This window comes from Amblyraja radiata, chromosome 5 (assembly GCF_010909765.2).
Source record: "Amblyraja radiata isolate CabotCenter1 chromosome 5, sAmbRad1.1.pri, whole genome shotgun sequence".
NCBI classification, from domain to species: Eukaryota; Metazoa; Chordata; class Chondrichthyes; order Rajiformes; family Rajidae; genus Amblyraja; species Amblyraja radiata.
Window position 1 is genome coordinate 55,506,992 of NC_045960.1, and position 20,254 is coordinate 55,527,245.

General features: G+C 38.4%; 1 protein-coding gene across 4 annotated transcripts in view; it reads left to right on the forward strand.

Annotated features, from left to right (window-relative positions):
• Positions 1-20,254, forward strand: part of l3mbtl3 (L3MBTL histone methyl-lysine binding protein 3) — a 120,280-nt gene that overhangs the window by 58,456 nt on the left and 41,570 nt on the right. For all 4 annotated transcript variants that reach the window (XM_033021254.1, XM_033021250.1, XM_033021252.1 and 1 more), the window contains 8 exons: positions 4,968-5,103; positions 7,342-7,433; positions 10,893-11,044; positions 11,567-11,643; positions 12,492-12,577; positions 13,965-14,075; positions 18,323-18,437; positions 19,299-19,401. In XM_033021254.1, coding sequence (XP_032877145.1) covers positions 4,968-5,103; positions 7,342-7,433; positions 10,893-11,044; positions 11,567-11,643; positions 12,492-12,577; positions 13,965-14,075; positions 18,323-18,437; positions 19,299-19,401 — 872 coding nt within the window. The remainder of the gene's footprint in view (positions 1-4,967; positions 5,104-7,341; positions 7,434-10,892; positions 11,045-11,566; positions 11,644-12,491; positions 12,578-13,964; positions 14,076-18,322; positions 18,438-19,298; positions 19,402-20,254) is intronic.

Genomic DNA, 20,254 nt, shown 5'->3' on the forward strand with positions numbered 1-20,254 from the left:
CATGATGCAGCTTTATAAGACTTTAGTTAGGCCATGTTTGGTTATTGTTTGCAGTTCTGGTTACCCCATTACAGGAATGATGTAGAGGCATTGAAAAGGGTGCAGAGGAAGTTTACCTGAATGATCCATGGATTAAGTAGTATTAGCAAGAGGGAGAAGGTGGACAGACTTGGATTGTATTCTCTGGAATGCCAGAGGTATCAGGGAGGCCTGATATAAGTATATGATATTACGAGCCATGGGTAGGGTAGAGGGTCATAACCTTTTTCCCAGGATGGAATTATCAAATACTAGAGGGCATAACTTTTAGGGTGAGAGGGGCAAAGTTTAAAGGAGAGGAAAGTTTTTTTACAAAGAGTGTGGTGAGTGCCTGGAACGTGCTGCCGGGGTTGGTGGTGGAGGCATATATGATTGGTGCATTAAATACACTTTTGGATAAGAACATGGAAATGGAGGGATATGGATTATATGCAGGCAGAAACAAATTGGTCTTGGCATCATGTTTGGTACAGACATTTTGGGCTGAAGGACCTGTTCCTGTGGTATTGTTCTACAGGGTCTGAAGAAGGGTCTCGACCCGAAACGGCACCCATTCTTTCTCTCCAGAAATGCTGCCTGTCCCGCTGAATTACACCAGCATTTTGTGTCTTCTTTTGTAAACCAGCATGTACAGTCTATCTTCGGTTTAAACCAGCATCTGCAGTTCCTTCCTACATGTGTACTGTTCTATGTTCTCTACAAATAGCAGAGAACACTTAAAAATTGTCATTTTTTGTAATGTTTGCACATTTCCTGGTAAATTTGGACATGGCATTTCCTGCTGTGATTCATCCTAACATCATATCATCTTCTCATTGTACTACGCATATGTTGTAACATCAACAATGAGCACAGCTTGTATCATTTACTTAACATCATAAATTGGGTAAAAAATTCATGATTTATACCCTGCATAATTTACACATATCAACAAACAGCGCATCACAATTAGAAGTAATATAAGTGATATTATATGCTGCATCCCTTCTCCACATCACCCTTATCTATTCTCCAAACAACTCTTCACTGCTCCACCCTATGGATATCACTTATGTGTTAAGAAACATCCCTTGTTTTTTTTCATTTGGGCAATTTAAATATGGCACCCCTTTGTTTAGATCAATGTTCGATTAACTGATTACCTCAGAACACCTGCTTTAATCTGATCCAATGCTGCTGCTAATCATGGGGGCTCTTCTTCTCTCAACATTATTGGTGGAAGGCCTGTCTGGTTCAGAAAATCTATTCACTGTTAAGCCACACCTTTAAGATTAAAATCCCTCTTCCATAACCCCCATCTCTCATATTTGTGTACTGGCCTGCTATCTAGAGGTCAGTGCACAAATCCTTGTCTAGCATGCAGTAGTGCGGAAAGTAAAGATTTGATGTTAGCATGGGATTGAATTAAAGTAACATTTTACTACAGCAAGAATGTCTCAATATTGTGATTTTCTTGACTGCATATTGTTTGGTGTTTGAGCGATATATCGTGTGCCAGAAAGGGGTGAAATAAAATTGTCATTAGCATAATGAAAAGAAAAATTGTATGCTTGTGATATCCTGGTTCCAGAATCGAGCCCAAATAAAGTCTGTCTGCAATATATTTTAATCAAACTTGGACTTTTTTTTTTAATGCAAAGGAAATTGTGCTTTCAGTTGGATCTCTCGGCATTTAAAAAAAAAGAATTTAGACAACACAATGTTGTCTTGTATAAAGGCTTTATATTTGGTTTGAGAATTTCATCATACTCATTACAATACCGATTAAACTTAGACTTTCATTATCGATGTTAAGTGGTTTTGGTTCTAAGTTTGATTGGCAATGTTAAATGTTCTTTGCTGTCTGAAAGCAGGCACACTTCCATTAATTGGGTTGATGTCTGCTACGTTTTACATTTTCACTTTTAGTAACCACATCTTTGCAGACCATATCGAATTGTGGGTGACAAGGCAAATTACTGATGACATTCTCCCTCTGGAATGTCAGCTATTCTAGGCGTTAGAATCCAGGAGTCAAACCTCAGACATTTTTTATTGTAATGTACGTAACTATGTGGGAAGCTGTATTGAAATATATTGGCACAAAATTACTGATGAAAATAATGGTGAGACTTCACCAGCATTATGGTGAACCTTTGAACCTTTGAAATTTGACTTCAACTTGTAGAATAACAGGTGCAGTTAAATACAGAACATTCCTCGCATACTATTCCAGTATTGGGTGAATTAATATGATCTTTACCACAGCAAATAATAGAAAACGGGGAGAGTTGTGGTTTAAGTGGATGATAATGGAACTTTGGTTGGCATGGGTGAGGGATTATCAGCCAGTGGTTATACTTGCTGTGTGCCGTTTGGTTAATTTTTCTCCCCTACTGAACTGATACGAACTTCAACCTTTCAGAGAAAAGTGCTAAACTTTCAAAGAATAGCTAAAAATGTCTGCCTTTCTGTTCCTGAAGACCACCTTTCTGTTCCTAAAAATTATTTTCATTTATGTGGAGTTTAAACCCTCAGCATAATTTCAAAATCATTTATATCTTGTTTTTGTTATCTGTTTTAAGCCATCAATAAGTTCCATTCTTTATTCCCCTCTCTGTAATCTATTCAAGAAGTTAATTACGTTCTTCTCACTTCCTGGTTTGTCATTTGTCAGAAAGTTTCAATGACGGAGACGGGGGATACGACAAGAAACGGTCGCCTCCCCCACGAAGGAAGAGACTAAAAACAAGTTTCTCCCACCCCCCACACATACACAACTAAAATAAACGGAAAAAACTAAAACAACAGGACAAAAGAAAACAAAAAAAAAAAGAGAAGACTAACGGACTGCAGGCGAGCCGCAGCTTCAGGGCAGCGCCGCCACTTCCGGACACGTTTTTCTCAAGTTTATTGACGATGCAAAAAAAAAAAACAGAAATCAAACTGCTTGTTCAAGAGACATCATAAGGAGGTTTTCATTCACACATAAAAATCAACCATATCTGTAAACAAAAAATAAATATAAATGACCAACATCATAAATAACACATATAAACAAACGAAAACAGATAATAACCACCACAATAACTTAATCGTTTATTGACAATGTTGAAAAAGCATAAGATAAGCATAAGCATAAAAGCATAAGGCAATATGTCCTATGAACAAATATATGGGTCAAGGCAATGTTATTTTTGAAGCCAATTTAGATAATGAAATTTGCTTCTCTAACGTGAAACCTGTACTTGTCTTTTGGTACACACATACTAAATTTGGGGTCGAACTTTAGATAAACACATACGGATTTAATCTTCAACTGAAAGGAGACGATTTCTGTCTTTGCTCTTTGCTCTAAATAATGTGGGTGAATGAGGGACTGTGCCTGCACGCCAGGAAGCACAGACAGGACTGATGGAGACCGTGCATGCGTCTGTACTCGAGTGAGTTACTTGATGATGCACGAATCCGTCACGACCAGTTCCTGTCCACTGGCCACTAAAGGCCATTTCACACTGGCGCCGTTTTAGGTCGCTAAATATATTTCCTATGGTTGTTATACTTGATATAATATTGATATAACCAGTTGAAGACTTTATTATAATACACAAGGATTTTCCAAGAATATGCTGAACGTGTATAATAAAATTACATATATGAAATTAAAACAAAAATGACTAAAAAATGCGTTTACATATGATTAGGCTATATATCACTATTTCTCTCGGAACCCCTAGTGGCCTCTTGCGGAACCCTAGGTTTCAGGAAACCCCGGTTGAGAAACGCTGATCTGAACACACACATAAAAAGGGAATGGAGGGCATTTGAAGGTAGATGGTATTAGTTTAAATAGGCAACATGTTCGGCACAAACATCATGGGCTGAAAGCCCTGCACCTGTGCTTTACTAACATTGAGCTGGGCCAGCATCCTAGCAAATTAATCAAAACTGGATAATATTTCAAGTTAAATATTGTGGGATATTTCTGGTGAGGGAAAATTTAGGATTTTAAAGAGAAATGACAAGATGATAGTGTCAGGGAGTGGTTGATGACAACCAGGATTTGTCAGATGGGTCAGTGTATACCCCATACAGGTAAAGCCCCAATTAAAAACAATATTTTATTAGCAGATAGCATTTACCGCAAGATTGATGAATTAAATTAATATAAATAAATTTGCACAATCAAATAACCATACTGGAGATGGTAATGCAAAGTGACCAGGTTATTAATGAAATATTCCATAATTATTCAAATGTTGATGACAAATAGAACATTTTGTACCTTTTTATATCTCTAGTTTCTCTCTCCCCTGACTGTCAGTTTGAAGAAGGGTCTCGACCCGAAACATCACCTCGTCCTTTACTCCAGAGATGTTGCCTGACCGGCAGAGTTACTGAACATTTTGTTTCTATTTTCACTTACACCATTTAATTCACTCCCTGGATATCTTCAGGAGTGCTAGCAAGCCAGATTTTTGAATATCTTTGGCCGTGCTTTTGTGCCTTACAGAGGATGAGGGAAAGATGGAGGCAAGAGTGGCATTTTGACAACTTCTAGACTTTTGTTGCAAAGAAGATTCCTCTCGCATTGCTACTTTTCTTATATTTCCACGTTATTAGTTCCATGCAATGTACCACAAAGTCATACGTCAGTAGTTCAGGATTTGTGGTGCATGATGTCATCCACCACCTTTTTCTGATATCAATGTGAGTGTTGCAAATTTGTAGGTACTTGACCCCTCCAAACTTTGTGAAATAAGGGCAAAAACTAGTCTTCATGGAACTGGAAACACCTTTTCAAATTCCTTTCACCTTCCTTACTCATTTAATTGTGCATTTTTTTTTCTCTGCTACTTGGTGTTTTTTCAGTTTAAGTAATTTTTTCAGTTAAAGGGTGATGCTTTTATATGTTTAATGTTTGATCTATAAATGATTTAACTTCTCAGGTGTGTGGCTACAGAATAAGACTCCACTTTGATAAATACTCTGACTGCTATGACTTCTGGGTGAATGCAGACTCGCCAGATATTCACCCTGTGGGATGGTGTGAGAAAACTGGACATAAGCTTAATCCTCTCAGAGGTAGGTTTCAGTCATGCCTTGTGGATCATTTTCAAGTGTTTTTTTTCTAATAAACAATGATCAAATATAACTGACAAACATGGGAAATCGCTGTCTTTTAACCACTCAAAATATACTGCCAAATACCATTAAACAAACATTTGAATCATGTTCTAACGAAGTTTAATAGGATACTGAATGTCAACCAAGCAGAACGTGCCATAAAAATAGATGGTATAGAATGCTAAAAAACAAAATCCTCATGAACCACAACTTTATGGTTTTAATCGCTACCTTGTTTTGGACTTGAACAGTGAAAATTTCAAACTCAACGGAAATGACCACCTGTTTCATTACATCTGTCCCATTGCAGCATTGATGTTGGTTTATTATTGTCACAAGTACTGCGATACACTGAAATGCTTTGTTTTGTGTGCTATCCATTCAAATCATACTCTACATGAGGCCAATCAAGCCATTCAGAAGTGCAACAGGATGTGCAGTGGAAAAATACCAGAGCACAGAAAATAGTGTTACAGCATAATAGTGTTAAGGGTCCCACTGCGACGACCTAATTGGCGAGTTTAGAAGAAACATAGAGTTTGCCCTCGACTCGTACTCGCAGCATGGTCGACACGAGCTCCTAGGAGGTCTTTGTAACTCTCCTTCATGCTCAAGAGTAGTCCCCGTGTACTCGAGGCCTCAGCTAGGTTGTGGCGTTTTTTTCAACATGCTGAAAAAATGCCCGCGAGTAAAAAAAGGGCGCCATGGAAAAAATAAAAAAAACTTTTACTCATAGGTTTAATCGAAGTAGGTCGTAGTCGGTCGGCATGTTATTCATAGGTAATCGAAGGTAGTCGAAGGAAGTCGTAGATAGTCTTCAACATAGCCGAAGGAGGTCGTCTTCACTCTCCACTATTCGGTGTCCAATTTTCCCGAAGCTAGTTGGAGCCTGACCCAACATGAATTTACAGAAATATCCATCAAAATTTCCACAATTGGTGTCACATAATAAGCATTGAATATAGATGTTATCCTAAAAATGCTCATCCAACAATTATTAGTCAGTACAAATTGCACGTTAATGTGCATGTATTTATTATTCAAAATAAGCATTCGCATAAAATACTCTACAGTATTTAACCTGCATTTCCAAGATAATAAATCTACAAATGAAGTTATGTTATTGCAATTTTATTGCAAATACTAGAGTCACAGAGTTAGATAGCACTGTAACAGACCCAACCAATCCATGCCAACCGAGCTAGTCTTATCTGCCTACGTTTGGCCCATATCTCTCTAAACCTTTTCTAATGGGTTTTTTTAAACGTTGTAATTGTATCAACCTCCACAACTTCTGTAGCTGGTTCTATATGCCCACCACCACCAGTGTGAAAAACATGCCCCTCAAGTCCCTTTTAAATCTCTCCCCTCTCACAAAACTTATGTCCTTTACTTTTTGACGTCTCTACCCTGGGAAAAAGATTATGACCACCCAACTTATCATGATTTTACATACGGTTACAAGGACCCCCTCAACTTACTATGCTCCGTGGATCAACTCCAAACCTATCCAGATTCTCTTTGTTCCTAAAACCCTCTAGTCCCAGTTACATCCTTGAGAATTTTTATGCACCCTTACCAGCTTAATATTATCCTTCCTATTACTGGGCAACCAGAACTGTACACAATACCCCAGGTGTACAGTCACCAATGACCTGTACAGTTCCAACAATCTGCAGCTAACTAATCTTCTAGCGCAACTTCTGCGATCTCTGTTGACAGTGTTTCTGGATTGTGGATAGTTGTCAAAAACCTTGCATGACCTGAGGAATATGATTGGGGTTGATTTTCTGTGGTCTGGTCCCAGTCTGGTCCCAAGAGTGCTGGATCAGAGAGTTTCAGCCTGTGTTTTCAAACAATTAACAAGTGCGTTATTTTGCATACTACAATATGTAATAATCTGTTTTATGGCATGCTAATAGATTTTATATTCTATAAATCTTTATGCAGACATGCCTGTTATAGTGATTGGAGCCCATAAGGTCAGAACAGATTAAATTGATGGACTAAGAAAGATTTATAGTGTAGTTCGCAAGGCATAATGGAGTGAAACCCAGAATTTTCCAGAAGGCTTGCTGAGTTCTTTAATCATCCTGTAAATGTTTTTTTCTGCCATGTGCTCCTTTTTGTGAACAAATAAGGATCTGTGCACATATGTGTTTATACAAAGCTGAGTGTTAATTTTATTTGCTCCAGGCTACAGAGAAGATGAGTTTAACTGGCATTCATACTTAAAGATGTGCAAGGCTCAAGCGGTGCCAAAGTCTCTATTTGAAAACCAAAACACGGTAAGAAACAGCAGGTTTTCTAATGGAAAAATGATGGCATGTCAACAACTGTCATACTATAAATCGTTTTTTGTGAATTACACTGCCACCACTAAATGGAATGATATTTCTTGCAAATCGAAAATTGAATTGAAGCTGTTTGGGGCACTTTGTTGGTGGGTCCACACAGCGACTTCCCCAACTCCACACAGCGGCTTCCCCGACTCCACACAGCGGCTTCCCCGACTCCACTCTTGCTGTCTCAATCAGCACGGATTGTGGACTCAATCAGTGCAGCTCACGGACTCGGCACCCACCTCCGGGGTTTTATTCTCTTTGCCCCTGGTGATTGACACTGGGTGCCGGAAGGGGCGTTACCTTCATGGTGACAGACAAACGAGAAGACCAATCTGCTGATCTCGCAATTTTTTAAACCTTCATAACTTTTGTAATATTCCACCGATCGGAACGATATTGTGTGCTTGGAGCAGAGGAGAACGGTGAGTAAGGTGGCGAAAAAATCCTAGGGTACCGTTTTTGTGCAAATTTAAAAACAAGGCAAACCGGAAGTGGACAAGATGAGAGTTTTAAGATATATATAGCATAATAATATATGGTTTAAATAGACCACAGAATGGAATTAGGCTCCCCATAGAGTAATATGAGCATTGATCACTAGATGGCCCTTACTTTTCCGATCTAATTTTCTAATTAGCTTAATTAATTAGTGTGCAACTTTTGACACTGACGCGGTATGAATTCCTTCTCAATTATATTTTATCTAAATCTGTGCCAAATTTCAAGTAGATACCACACATGGGTCACAAAATTTAAATTCTATTCACATTTCCGATGCTCGGCCCGCATCCTAATTGATTCTCATCTAAAAATCCATGTACAACAACTCCTGTTGCTGACTATTATATGAAATGCAGTAGGGAGCCTCAACTTTCAAAAGTCTTGTGCAATGCAGCTAAGATTTGAAAGTAATTGAAGCCACTCCATTTTGATAAATATTGGTGCTCCCATTTTATATTGAAAATATTGTAATTTATCGCATCAAATGAAGCAACTTGCTTTGTAATACCAGAAATTACAGTTTGTACAATGCCCTCCATAATGTTTGGGACAAATACCCAGCATTTATTTATTTGCCTCTGTATTCCACAATTTGAGATTTGTAATAGAAAAAATCATATATGGTTAAAGTGCACATTATCAGATTTTATTAAAGGGTATTTTTACACATTTTGGTTTCACCATGTAGAAATTACAGCAGTGTTTATAAATAGTTCCCCCCCATTTCAGGGCACCATAATGTTTGGGACGGCTTCACAGGCGTGTGTAATTGCCCAGGTATCTCCTTAATGCAGGTATAAGAGAGCTCTCAGCACCTAGTCTTTCCACCAGTCTTTCCATCACCTTCGGAAACTTTTATTGGTGTTTATCAACATCAGGACCAAAGTTGTGCCAATGAAAGTCAAATAAACCATTATGAGACTTGAGAAGCAAGAATAAAACTGTTAGACATCAGCCAAACCTTAGGCTTACCAAAATCAACTGTTTGGAACATCATTAAGAAGAAAGCGAGCACTGGTGAGCTTACTGATCGCAAAGGGACTGGCAGGCCAAGGAAGACCTCCACAGCTGATAACAGAAGAACTCTCTCTAAAATAAAGAAAACCCCCCAAACATCTGTCCAACAGATCAGAAACACTCTTCAGGTGTGGATTAGTCAATGACCACTGTCCGCAGAAGACTTCATGAACAGAAATACAGAAGCTACACTGCAAGATGCAAACCACTGGTTAGCCGCATAATTGGAAGGCCGGGTTACAGTACGCCAAGAATTACTTAAAAGAACAACCATAGTTCTGGAAAAAGGTCTTGTGCACAGATGAGACAAAGATTAACATATCATAGTGTTGGCAATAACAAAGTATGGAGGGGAGAAGGAACTGCCCAAGATCCAAAGCATACCACCTCATCTGTGAAACACGGTGGTGGGGGTGTTATGGCCTGGGCATGTATGGCTACTGAATGAACTGGCTCACTTATCTTCATTGATGATACAACAGCTGATGGTAGTAGCATAATGAATTCTGAAATGTATAGACACATCCTATCTGCTCAAGTTCAAACAAATGCCTCAAAACTCATTGGCCGGCGGTTCATTCTACAACAAGGCAATGATCCCAAACATACTGCTAAAGCAACAAAGGAGATTTTCAAAAGGAAAAAATGGTCAATTCTTGAGTGGCCGTCGATCACCTGATCTGAACCCAATTGAGCATGCCTTTTATATGCTGAAGAGAAAACTAGGGGACTAGCCCCCAAAACAAGCATAAGCTAAAGATGGCTGCAATACAGGCTTGGTAGTGAATCACCAGAGAAGACACCCAGCAACTGGTGATGTCCATGAATCGCAGACTTCAAGCAATCATTGCATGCAAAGGATATACACCAAAATACTAAAACATGCCTACTTTCATTTACATGACATTGCTGTGTCCCAAACATTTTGGTGCCCTGAAATGGGGGGGACTATGTATAAACACTGCTGTAATTTCTACATGGTGAAACCAAAATGTGCACTTTAACCATGTGTTATTTTTTTCTATTACAAATCTCAAATTGTGGAGTACAGAGGCAAATAAATAAATGATGGGTCTTTGTCCCAAACATTATGGAGGGCACTGTAAACGTCAGTTCCTCAAATGGAATTGCAGGATATGGTGAAACTGCTTTAAAGTGGAATGACAGGTAGAATACCACCTGGTTTGCTTTCAGCAAAGAATGTGTCTCTGGTATTGAAATGTAAAATGCGTTTACTCATTTCCTTCCTACCTCAACGTCTTATTTAAATAAAAATAATGTGTTTAGTTTTAAAGGAAACCAATGTCTATTTACTTGTTCCTAGTCTTATATTTGATTAAAGTACTAAAATACAGTTTGGCTGATAGTAATATGATTCTAGAATAGATCATTCATTGATCAAAAAACAGTCAGGTTTCATGATCTATGACCTCGTTAAGCTATTACAGAGTTTAGTTTAGAGATACAGCACGGAAACAGACCCTTTGGCCCACCGAGTTAGTGCCGACCAGTGATTCCCGCACCCCAACACTATCCTACACACTAGGGGCAATATACAATTATACCAAAGCCAATTAGCTTACAAACCTCCACATCTTTGGAGTGTGGAAGGAAAACGGAGATCCCATAGAAAACTCATGCAGGCCACGGGGAGAACGAACAAACTCCCTAGATATAAGCACCCGAAGTCAGGATCGAACCCGGGTCTCTGACATTGTTAGGCAGCATCTCTCCCGCTGTGCCACCGTGTTCCCCCTGCACCACCACTGAGTGGAACATTTGCAGAAACCAAGAACATCTATGATGGTATTGCCGCTGTTGCAGAATAAATATGTTTCATCATTGTACTTCAAGCAAATATCTTTTTTAATCTCCTTGTTTTAGACAATTACCCCTTTGGGCTTTCGATTGGGTATGAAACTGGAAGCTGTTGATAAAAAGAATCCAGAATTTATTTGTGTGGCAACAGTATCCGACATGGTTGATAACCGGTTCCTGGTGCATTTTGACAACTGGGATGAAAGTTATGACTACTGGTGAGAAGATTACCTTTGTACCTTTGTATGGATGCTTTGTGAATGTTTTGACCACAAGAGGGCAATAGCACTCCAGTTTTATACAGCTGTACAATTATTCAAGGATCAAAGAACAGGTATATTGTTTGTTCATAACTGATCGGTTCAGAACATTTTCTTTAACAAATAACGTAGATTTCACCACTCTCATTTGGCTCATGAAAGACGAAGATAATTTTGCGGACCATTCCAATATTTGAAAATTTGAAGTAAAGGCAGAAAATGTTGACATCACTTGTCAGGCAGCATCTGAAGAAAGAGAAAAAGTTAATGCTTTATGCTGTGAAATGTTAACTGGTTCCTTCTTTGCAAGTGCTGCCCTATTTTAGCATATAAATGTATAATTTGCCTTTTTAGTTGGCTGTGATACAGCCTACACATGTGAAATTAAACTGTTCTCAATTATCTTATGATGATGATGATGCTTTAGGATTTCTAACAATAATATTGTCTCTTCACCTGGGTGAACTGTTTATTCTACAGGTGCGATGCCACAAATCCTTACATTCACCCAGTTGGATGGTGCCAGCAGCATGGGAAAATCCTCACAACCCCTCCAGGTGAATGTCTTCAAAATCTAGATTATTCAGAAACATTTTGTAGAATAGATTTTATGACCTAGTTGTCAAGGAGCACATCCAGCAGGTCAAACCATGAGGAATTTCCATCCGTAAATTCTAATGAATGGAAAATCTTCCTGAATTTACTGATCTATGACCAAGTTGTGTGAACAAATCTCTCACCCAGAGCACATTGTATTTTTTTTTTTAAATCAATGGAGAGAGGTAATCTCAAATTCCCCAATGAAAATTCACAAAGCATCTGAAATGATCTGTGTGTGTATTTTGATTTTTAAAATAATTTAATATTAAAAAAAAAAAGACTGTCAATGCTTAAATACTATAATATAATATCAACATTTGGTAAATGTTTTATTTAAGCTGCTTTAAATTATTGCATTTAACCTTAAGTAAAAATGATAACAGTGACATCTCGTGGTTATATTTTAGCATTTAAAAACCGCTACATTTGTGATCTGGGCTTAAAAATACAAAACAATTGTACTTGTTGCTGGTTTCCTTGTATCAATTTTTTTCCATTCATATTATAGATTGACAATACGCATATGGAAGTGGAAAATAGATGAGCTGGTGATAATAATTAATATAAAATTGAAAAAAAAGTTTTCTGATAAGTTCAGACATTGTAGTTTTTCTTTAAAAGATTAGACATAAGTTATCTCAATTATTTTAATAGAATAATAAGCATATCAGTTGTATTGGCAGTGAACAAGCTGAAAACTGTAACTGCTTGCTTATCCCAATATTCTGAATCTTAATTGAAGAACTGGGAAAATTAAAAACAATTATTTTGGATTGCTCATGAAATGTTTATTTAATTTATTTAGATTATCATGACCCAAAACATTTTTCATGGGAGAAATACTTAGAAGAAACAAACTCTCTACCTGCACCTGCACGGGCTTTTAAATCTGTAAGTAATGCCAGAATAAATTAGTCATGATCAGTGTTAAATTTAATATAGTAACATTGAATTATGACAAATGAAATCTCTGTTGGCCACTCTGTACATTTTAATCATGCACAAATCAATGCCAAATTTAATTCTGCAGTGTTCATCAAATTTTAGTTTTTTGCCCATTGTCTGAAACACATTCCTGTGGCTGATATGTGTGAAAACCTTGTTAACCTGAATTAAAATCAATCTTGTATAATGCTAATTTGTAGCATTTTGTTGATTCATACAATAAAATATGGCGACCTAGATAGGCGTTGGTGTCAGGAAAGATGTTAAATGAATGATGCATGATGGATTTTGTATTTAATATTTTGTTGCACACAAAGCTCAAGGTAATGCAAGGCTTGTTGTATTGTGTCCATGTTTAACAGGCTCAAATGATTTTCTTCTGTTTTCACTTCAGAGCAAGGAGAGAGAAACGTCACTTAGGTCTTGGGTTGGGTTGCTGTAGACTTGCAGTCAGGTCATCAGTCATTGAGAGAAAGGAGGATGGAAGATTGGACATCAAAGACAGAAGTCGATGGAGGACAATTCACAGGATGTTTTCAACAGAGAATTAGATTTAGCTGTTAGGGCTAACAGAATCAAGGGATATGGGGGGATAAGCAGGAATGGGGTACTGATTTTAGATGATCAGCCATGATCATATTGAATGGTGGTGCTGGCTCGAAGGGCCGAATGGCCTACTCCACCTATTTTTCTATGTTTCTATAAGATGATTCACTGCGAGGGAGAGATTTGTTTGGAGCGTGTGGGGAAAGGTCAAGGTTGAGATGTGAAGATGAGAGGAAGTGCTCTGTATGGAGAAGCGATTTTGCAATAAAGGATTTGTTAACTTGAAGGGCACCTTTGTGCAGCAGATAATGTGTGCCATTTTCCACAAGATTAGAACCTATCCAGTCATTCCACCTTTAAATCTTACCATGTCAACCTTGCATTTGTTTGTGCAGTCCTGCCTCTGCATGAATGGTCTGTGCCAGTTAATTTCATGGAAATGGTGCACTAAGAAGCATTGTGTGCTATTGATGCCACTGCATTTGTTTGTTGAAAGGCTCAGGTGCATAGGGAACCAGGAAACAATTAATGAATTTTGAGATTAATGTAGTGAGTTCCTGATCTAATTCATTGATTGAATTCAAGTAACACTTAAAAATAGCACCTAACAATAAATGTTATTTTTAATGCATATGTTAAATTCTGCTCAGTTTTAAATCACTTCTTTCAATTTTAAGTTTGAGGTTAAAACTGGAATTCATATAGTGTGATTTAGGCATCAGATTTTGTGAAGGTTGCAAATGGAAAGCAAATCTAAATAAGTCTTTGTTTCTTTGTTTTGTTTCAGCGGCCCGCACATGGATTTCTCCCATACATGAAATTTGAGGTGGTTGACAAACGGAATCCAATGCTTATCAGAGTAGCATCAGTCATAGACACAGATGATCACCGAGTAATGGTAGGTTGTTGCAGAAGACATTTGTTCTAATTTAATTATGGTTGAAATATACAGTTTCAATCATTCTTCTAATTGCACAATATTTAAAAGATGGTTCTGTTGATCCAATGGATAATTCAAGCAGTTGGCATTTATCTCAAGTAAGGTATTATTTTCTGTTAAGTATATTGAACACATCTGAAGCAAAATTGATTTCCCTTTGAATTAGTGTTTTTCCCATTGTTCTCACGGTGTATATTTGGATTTTAGAAACAGCACATGTCAAAAAAGGTGTAAATTTAAGTAGCAAACATAATGGATAATGTATCTCTACATAGCCCTTAGTGCAATTTTTTATTAATGTCTTATTAGAAATCTTATGTTAATTACATTGATCATCCACATATGGTTTTGTCAAACATTTATCAGTTTTTGCTCGATGTCGGTTCATTTTATGTTTCAAACTTAAGTCTCTGGTAATTGGTACCATTAATGTGCAATGTTGTTGCTGTTAAACACTTGATGTTTCCATTCATTTATAGTGAAAACATATTTAGGACATTTAAGAAATTTTAAATGTTCTCTTCAATTTATCATCATAAAATATATCCATTCAATCACCATTTTCATACCTGCCAACTAGTCCGATTTTATCATATTTGTTCCGATTTTTAAGTTTAAAAAGTGTGAAAAATCGGAACTACGATTTTAAAATGGGGGGGGGAAACGGCCAATCAACCGCTGTCTCTAAGGGGGTTGCGTCGAGAGAGAGAGAGAGAGAGAGAGAGAGAGAGAAGCAGCTATGACATATAATACACAATAAACTGTATTACAAATGCACAATAAACAAGTTATGCATTCTTGTACTCTTGCATGGGTATGACCGCACATAAAAAATAAAAAAAACATTTCAGCAAAATGGTACCGCGTAAAATACCGATTTTCAGGTACTAGAATACTGAAATGCTCTGACAAAACTTGGCAGCTCTGAATATATCGCAATATCGGCAAACCTAAAAAAAACCTTAAAATCCAGGAGCTAAGGCGAGCCCCTGGACCCCACCCGTAATGGGCGATCGCCTTTGGTGCTCGCACTCCATCAACCCGCACACTCAGAGTAAGATTTTTCATTTTCAAATGTTGGCAGGTATGCATTTATGCCATCAACACAATTTCTATTTTCAGGTTTTTAAAAGAAAGAGAGATTGAATTTAGAATATGTACTCTTTCGCTCTACCCCCTCCAACACACAAAAGATGAACTTTTAACTGATCAATCTTTCTAAGCATGTGCAATGTGCACTTTTTCAAGGGTCCAATAATAGCCTTAAGCTATTGAAATGATGGAATGCTGTTCACTCAAGCTGTGGTTTAGATGTATACCTATCTCCCATAACTATGAGGGTGATGGGTGCAGAAGTTACGGTTATACTACAGAATACTTTTACCCTAATTAATATTTCAAACAAGTGAGGCGAGGGCATTGGTGAGGGGAGCGCGAAAGACATTGTGTACATTCAGGTTAGCCAGGCCTTTGGCAAGGTACCGCATAGAAGGCTGATCTGGAAGGTGAGGTCACATGGAATTGAGGGCAATCTAGCAATTGGAGACAAAGTTAGCTAGACTGTAGAAAATGGAGGGTGGTGGTAGAGAGTTGTTCTTTTCAGACTGGAGGCCTGTAACAAGTGATTTACCACAGGGATCAGTGCTGGGTCCACTGATGTTCATTATTTATATTGACAATTTGCACATGAATGTAGGTGGCCTGATTAGTATTTTTGTGAATGTCCCTAAAATGGTGGTATAGTGGACAGTGAAGAAGATTATCTTGGACTACAACAGGATCTTGATAACTGGGCCAATAGACCAAAGAATGTCAAATGGAGTTTAATTCAAATAAATGTAAGGTGTTGCATTTTGGTAGGACAAACCAGGGGACGATTTCCACAGTAAATGGCAGAACCCAGGTGTGAGTTATAGAACAGAGACCCTAAGGGTGGAAGTGCATAGATCTGTTAGAAAGAAGAAGCCATTTGGCACTTTTGCCCTGGTCGGTCAGGGTATTCAGTACAGGAGTTGGAGCACCATGTTACAGCTGTATGAGATGTTGGGAAGGCCACATATAGAGAACTATATACAGTTTGGCCACCCTGCTATAAGAACAATGCTATTAAACTGGAAAGGTGCAAAAAAATGATTTAAATGTATTACTAGGTCTGGAGAGTTTGAGCTACAGTGAGAAGCTGATTAGGCTGGAATTTGTTTCCCCAGAATATAGGAAGCTGAAGGGTGATGTTTATAGAGGTGTATAAAATCATGAGGGGCCATGGGCATGAACAGGTACAGTCTTTCCAGCAGGGTAGAGAAATCTAAAACCTGAGGACTTAGTTTTAAATGACAGGGGGAAAAATTTAAAAGAGACCCAAAGCTAACTTTTTCACACAGGGTGGCACATACATGGAAGGAGCTACGAGAGGAAGTGGTAAAGATGGGTGCAATTACAATATTAGATAGATATATGGGTAAGAAAGATTTGGAGGGATATGATGCAGTCAAATGGGACTAGCTCGATTAAAGAACTTGGCCAGCATGGACGAGTTGGGCTAATGGACCTATTTCTGTGTTGCGTTGTCCGATGACACACTTCATTTTGAAGCAAAGGGAATTTTTTAAATCTGTGCTTTAATATCCACATTCTATTGCCGAATACTTAACAGAAATGGAACGTGCAGAAGGAACGTGGTCATAGTCCCTTTCTACTGAATTAAAAACAGATGCTGAACGTACTCAACAGATTACATAGTATCAATGGAGAGAAAAACAGTGAATGTTTCTGATCCAGAAAGTCCAAAATCTGGACTTTCAAAAAGCCTTTGACAAGGTCCCATACAAGAGATTACTGTGCAAAATTAGACCACATGGTATTGGGGAGGTGCAACGAGACCTGGGTGGTCACTGAAAGTAAGCATGCAGGTACAGCAGGCAGTGAAGAAAGCTAATAGCATGTTGGCCTTCATTGCAAGAGGATTTGAGTGTAGGAGCAAGGAGGTCCAACTGCAGTTGTACAGGACCTGGGTGAGACTACACCTGGAGTATTGTGTGCAATTTTGGTATCCTAATTTGAGGAAGGACATTATTGCTTTTGAGGGAGTACAGCGTAGGTTCATCAGGTTAATTCCCGGGATGGCGGGACTGACATATGATGAAAGAATGGGTCGACTGGGCTTGTATTCATTGGAATTTAGAAGGATGAGAGGAGATCTTATAGAAACATATACAATTCTTAAAGGATTGTATGTTCCCGATGTTGAGGGAGTCCAGAACCAGGGGTCACAGTTTAAGAATAAGGGGTAGGCCATTTGGGACTGAGATGAGGAAAAACATTTTCACCTAGATAGCTGTGAATCTGTGGAATTCTCTGCGACAGAAGGCAGTGGAGACCAATTCACTGGATGTTTTCAAGAGAGAGGTAATTTAGCTATTAGGATTAAAGGAATCAAGGGATATGGGGGGGAAAGCAGGAATGGGGTACTGATTTTAGATGATCAGCCATGATCATATTGAATGGCGGTTTTGGCTCGAAGGGCCGAATGGCCTACTCCTGCACCTATTTTTCTATGTTTCTAAAATGCTGGAGTAACTCAGTGGGACAGGCAGCATCTCTGGAGCTAAGGAATGGGTGCCATTTCAGATGGAGACATTCTCTCCAGAGATACTCCCTGTCCCACTGAGTTACTCCAACATTTTGTGTCTACCTTCGATTTAAACCAGCAGCTGCAGTTCTTTTCTACACAATGTTTCAGATCCATTTTTAATCAGAAGCTATATTCTTTACTCTACATAATTAAACTTTGAGAGTAAACATAATCTTTCAAAGAAAAACAATTGGACAGGAAAGAGAGGGGTAAAAGATTTCCTATGGCTTCTTGCCTCCTCTGGGAATTGTGAGTGAAATCTGATGGCTGATGTGGAGGTATTTGGATCCAGAATGGATAAACGCATCAGTGAGTGAAAGAATAGATGACTAGAATAGAATAGTGCAACATAACTAGCAAAGTACCAAACACATATGTAATTGATATCGTAACAAATACTAAAATCGCTGAGAGATTATTTCACCACTAAATATGAAACTTTTGACCCTTTAACATAAATTGGTATTGCAGGTGAACATAGATCTTAGAACAATATATTTACTGTGTTCGGCAAAACTAAATTTTCATAATAATGTGATGTTTTGATTTGATTGTAAACTTATTATTTATCTAGATACATTTTGATGGATGGAACCATGATTATGATTACTGGATTGATGCCGACAGTGCTGATATCCATCCTGCGGGCTGGTGCGCTAAAACTGGTCACCCTCTTCAGCCACCCATCAGTAAGTTCCATCTATTCTTCCACCACATGAGATTCATATTCATCTTATTTGTGGATGCTTAGAAAAATAATCAAGTAATGATTTTCATTCACAGCAAATGTTTATTAATCAATACAGCTGCCATTTGCACAATTCCTCTTTTTACCCTCCAGAACTTTATTTTAACATCATCTGTTAGAAAAGTACAAAAACAATTTTGGTGATTGTTTAATCCTAATTTTAATTTAACCTCTCATGATGGATATGTATAGGGAAGGCATAAACCTAGAATAAGAATATATGTAATAAATTGTTATCTGGGAAATATTTGTTTTTAACTTTTTATATGAGGAGGTTTGTGAATGATTAAAAATGATTCATGACATTTTAAGACAACTGGTGGTCCGGCCCTTCCTGTAATCCGGACAAAATCCTCTGCCCCCCCACCCCATGAAAATGTGGTGCCGAGGCCAGTTGAGGCCGATCTCAACCTCATTTGCCCCTGCAGCTGGGGCTCTGGAACTCCAGCCCGGCCGGAGTCAGCAGATACGTTCTCATGCCCGGGAGTCTGGAACTCCAGCAGATCTGTAACTTGTTGGTCCGGCAAAATGGGTAATCCAGTAAGGTGCTGGAAAATCGATGGAGGACCTGTATCCTGAAGATGTGCATATTTGCACATAAAATTGCTTAGTTGGCCACTGTGTTTAGGTAAATACTGGAATCTAGGTGGCATTGATGAGAATATGGGGAGAATAGGTTAAGAAAATTTGTGAGGATTAGAGCCAGTATCGAATCGATGAGGTCCACCTGAGCAGGATTGTTCTGAAATTACCTTTTATGGCGGATTTGCAGATTTAACTGTTTGTGTTTTGCTGCAAATAGGCCCATTGGATCTGGTGGAAGCTTCAGAACAAGGAGGATGTCCTACTCCTGGCTGTAAAGGCATTGGCCACATTAAAGGAGTGAAACATTCTGGCCATCACAGGTAAAAGAACAGTGCTTGAAAAGAGAACACTTGTTACTATATTCAGAGTTGAATTTAGTCTTATAATTAGTTTTATGGGAATCCAGAGACTTCAGCACAAATGCCAGGAATTCCAATGCATTGCAGAGATTAGTTCGCTCTTTTGGGTTGGTTCATAAGCTCAGGCCCATCAGGATGGAAACCAAAGTTCCCTTCGAACTATTTCAATAAAAAAGTTGGGGACCTTAACATCTTTATTATTCCTCAAACAACAGCACTGAAACAAATTAATTGGAGGCCATCTTAGTGCCTGTTCCTGGGAGCTCATGGTGCTTAAACTAACCTGCACATTTTACATTGCAACTACATTTCAAAAACTGTTTGATTGGCTGTTATCACTTTTAGTAGTTTATATATAAATGCAATTTATATTGTGATATTTATAAACCATCTTCTTTCCATGTTGAGTATCTTATCCAAAGTGTTGTTTATGGCTGATTTACACGTTCTACGGACTGCATTGCGCTAGAGCAAGTCCACTGTTTGGAATCTTCACTAGCAGTCCGCTCTGAACTTTTCTGAGTTGGCTTCGGAGGACGTAGCTTGCTGCCTTTTCCCATCGACCTGTTCAACAAGGTCTAAACAATGACTAACTGGATCTCGGGCAGAGGTGGAGCATTGCTTTTTGTCAAACCTGCAATTGAATTTGTGTTATGAATGAACTAATATTGTGAGAAATTTTGGGCAACCATAACTGAGGATGGATGTGCTGGCTCTGGAGAGGATCCAGAAGAGGTTTAAAAGAATGATCTCAGGAATGAGTAGTTTAACCTATGATGAGCGTTTGTCGGCACTGGGCCTGCACTCGCTGGAG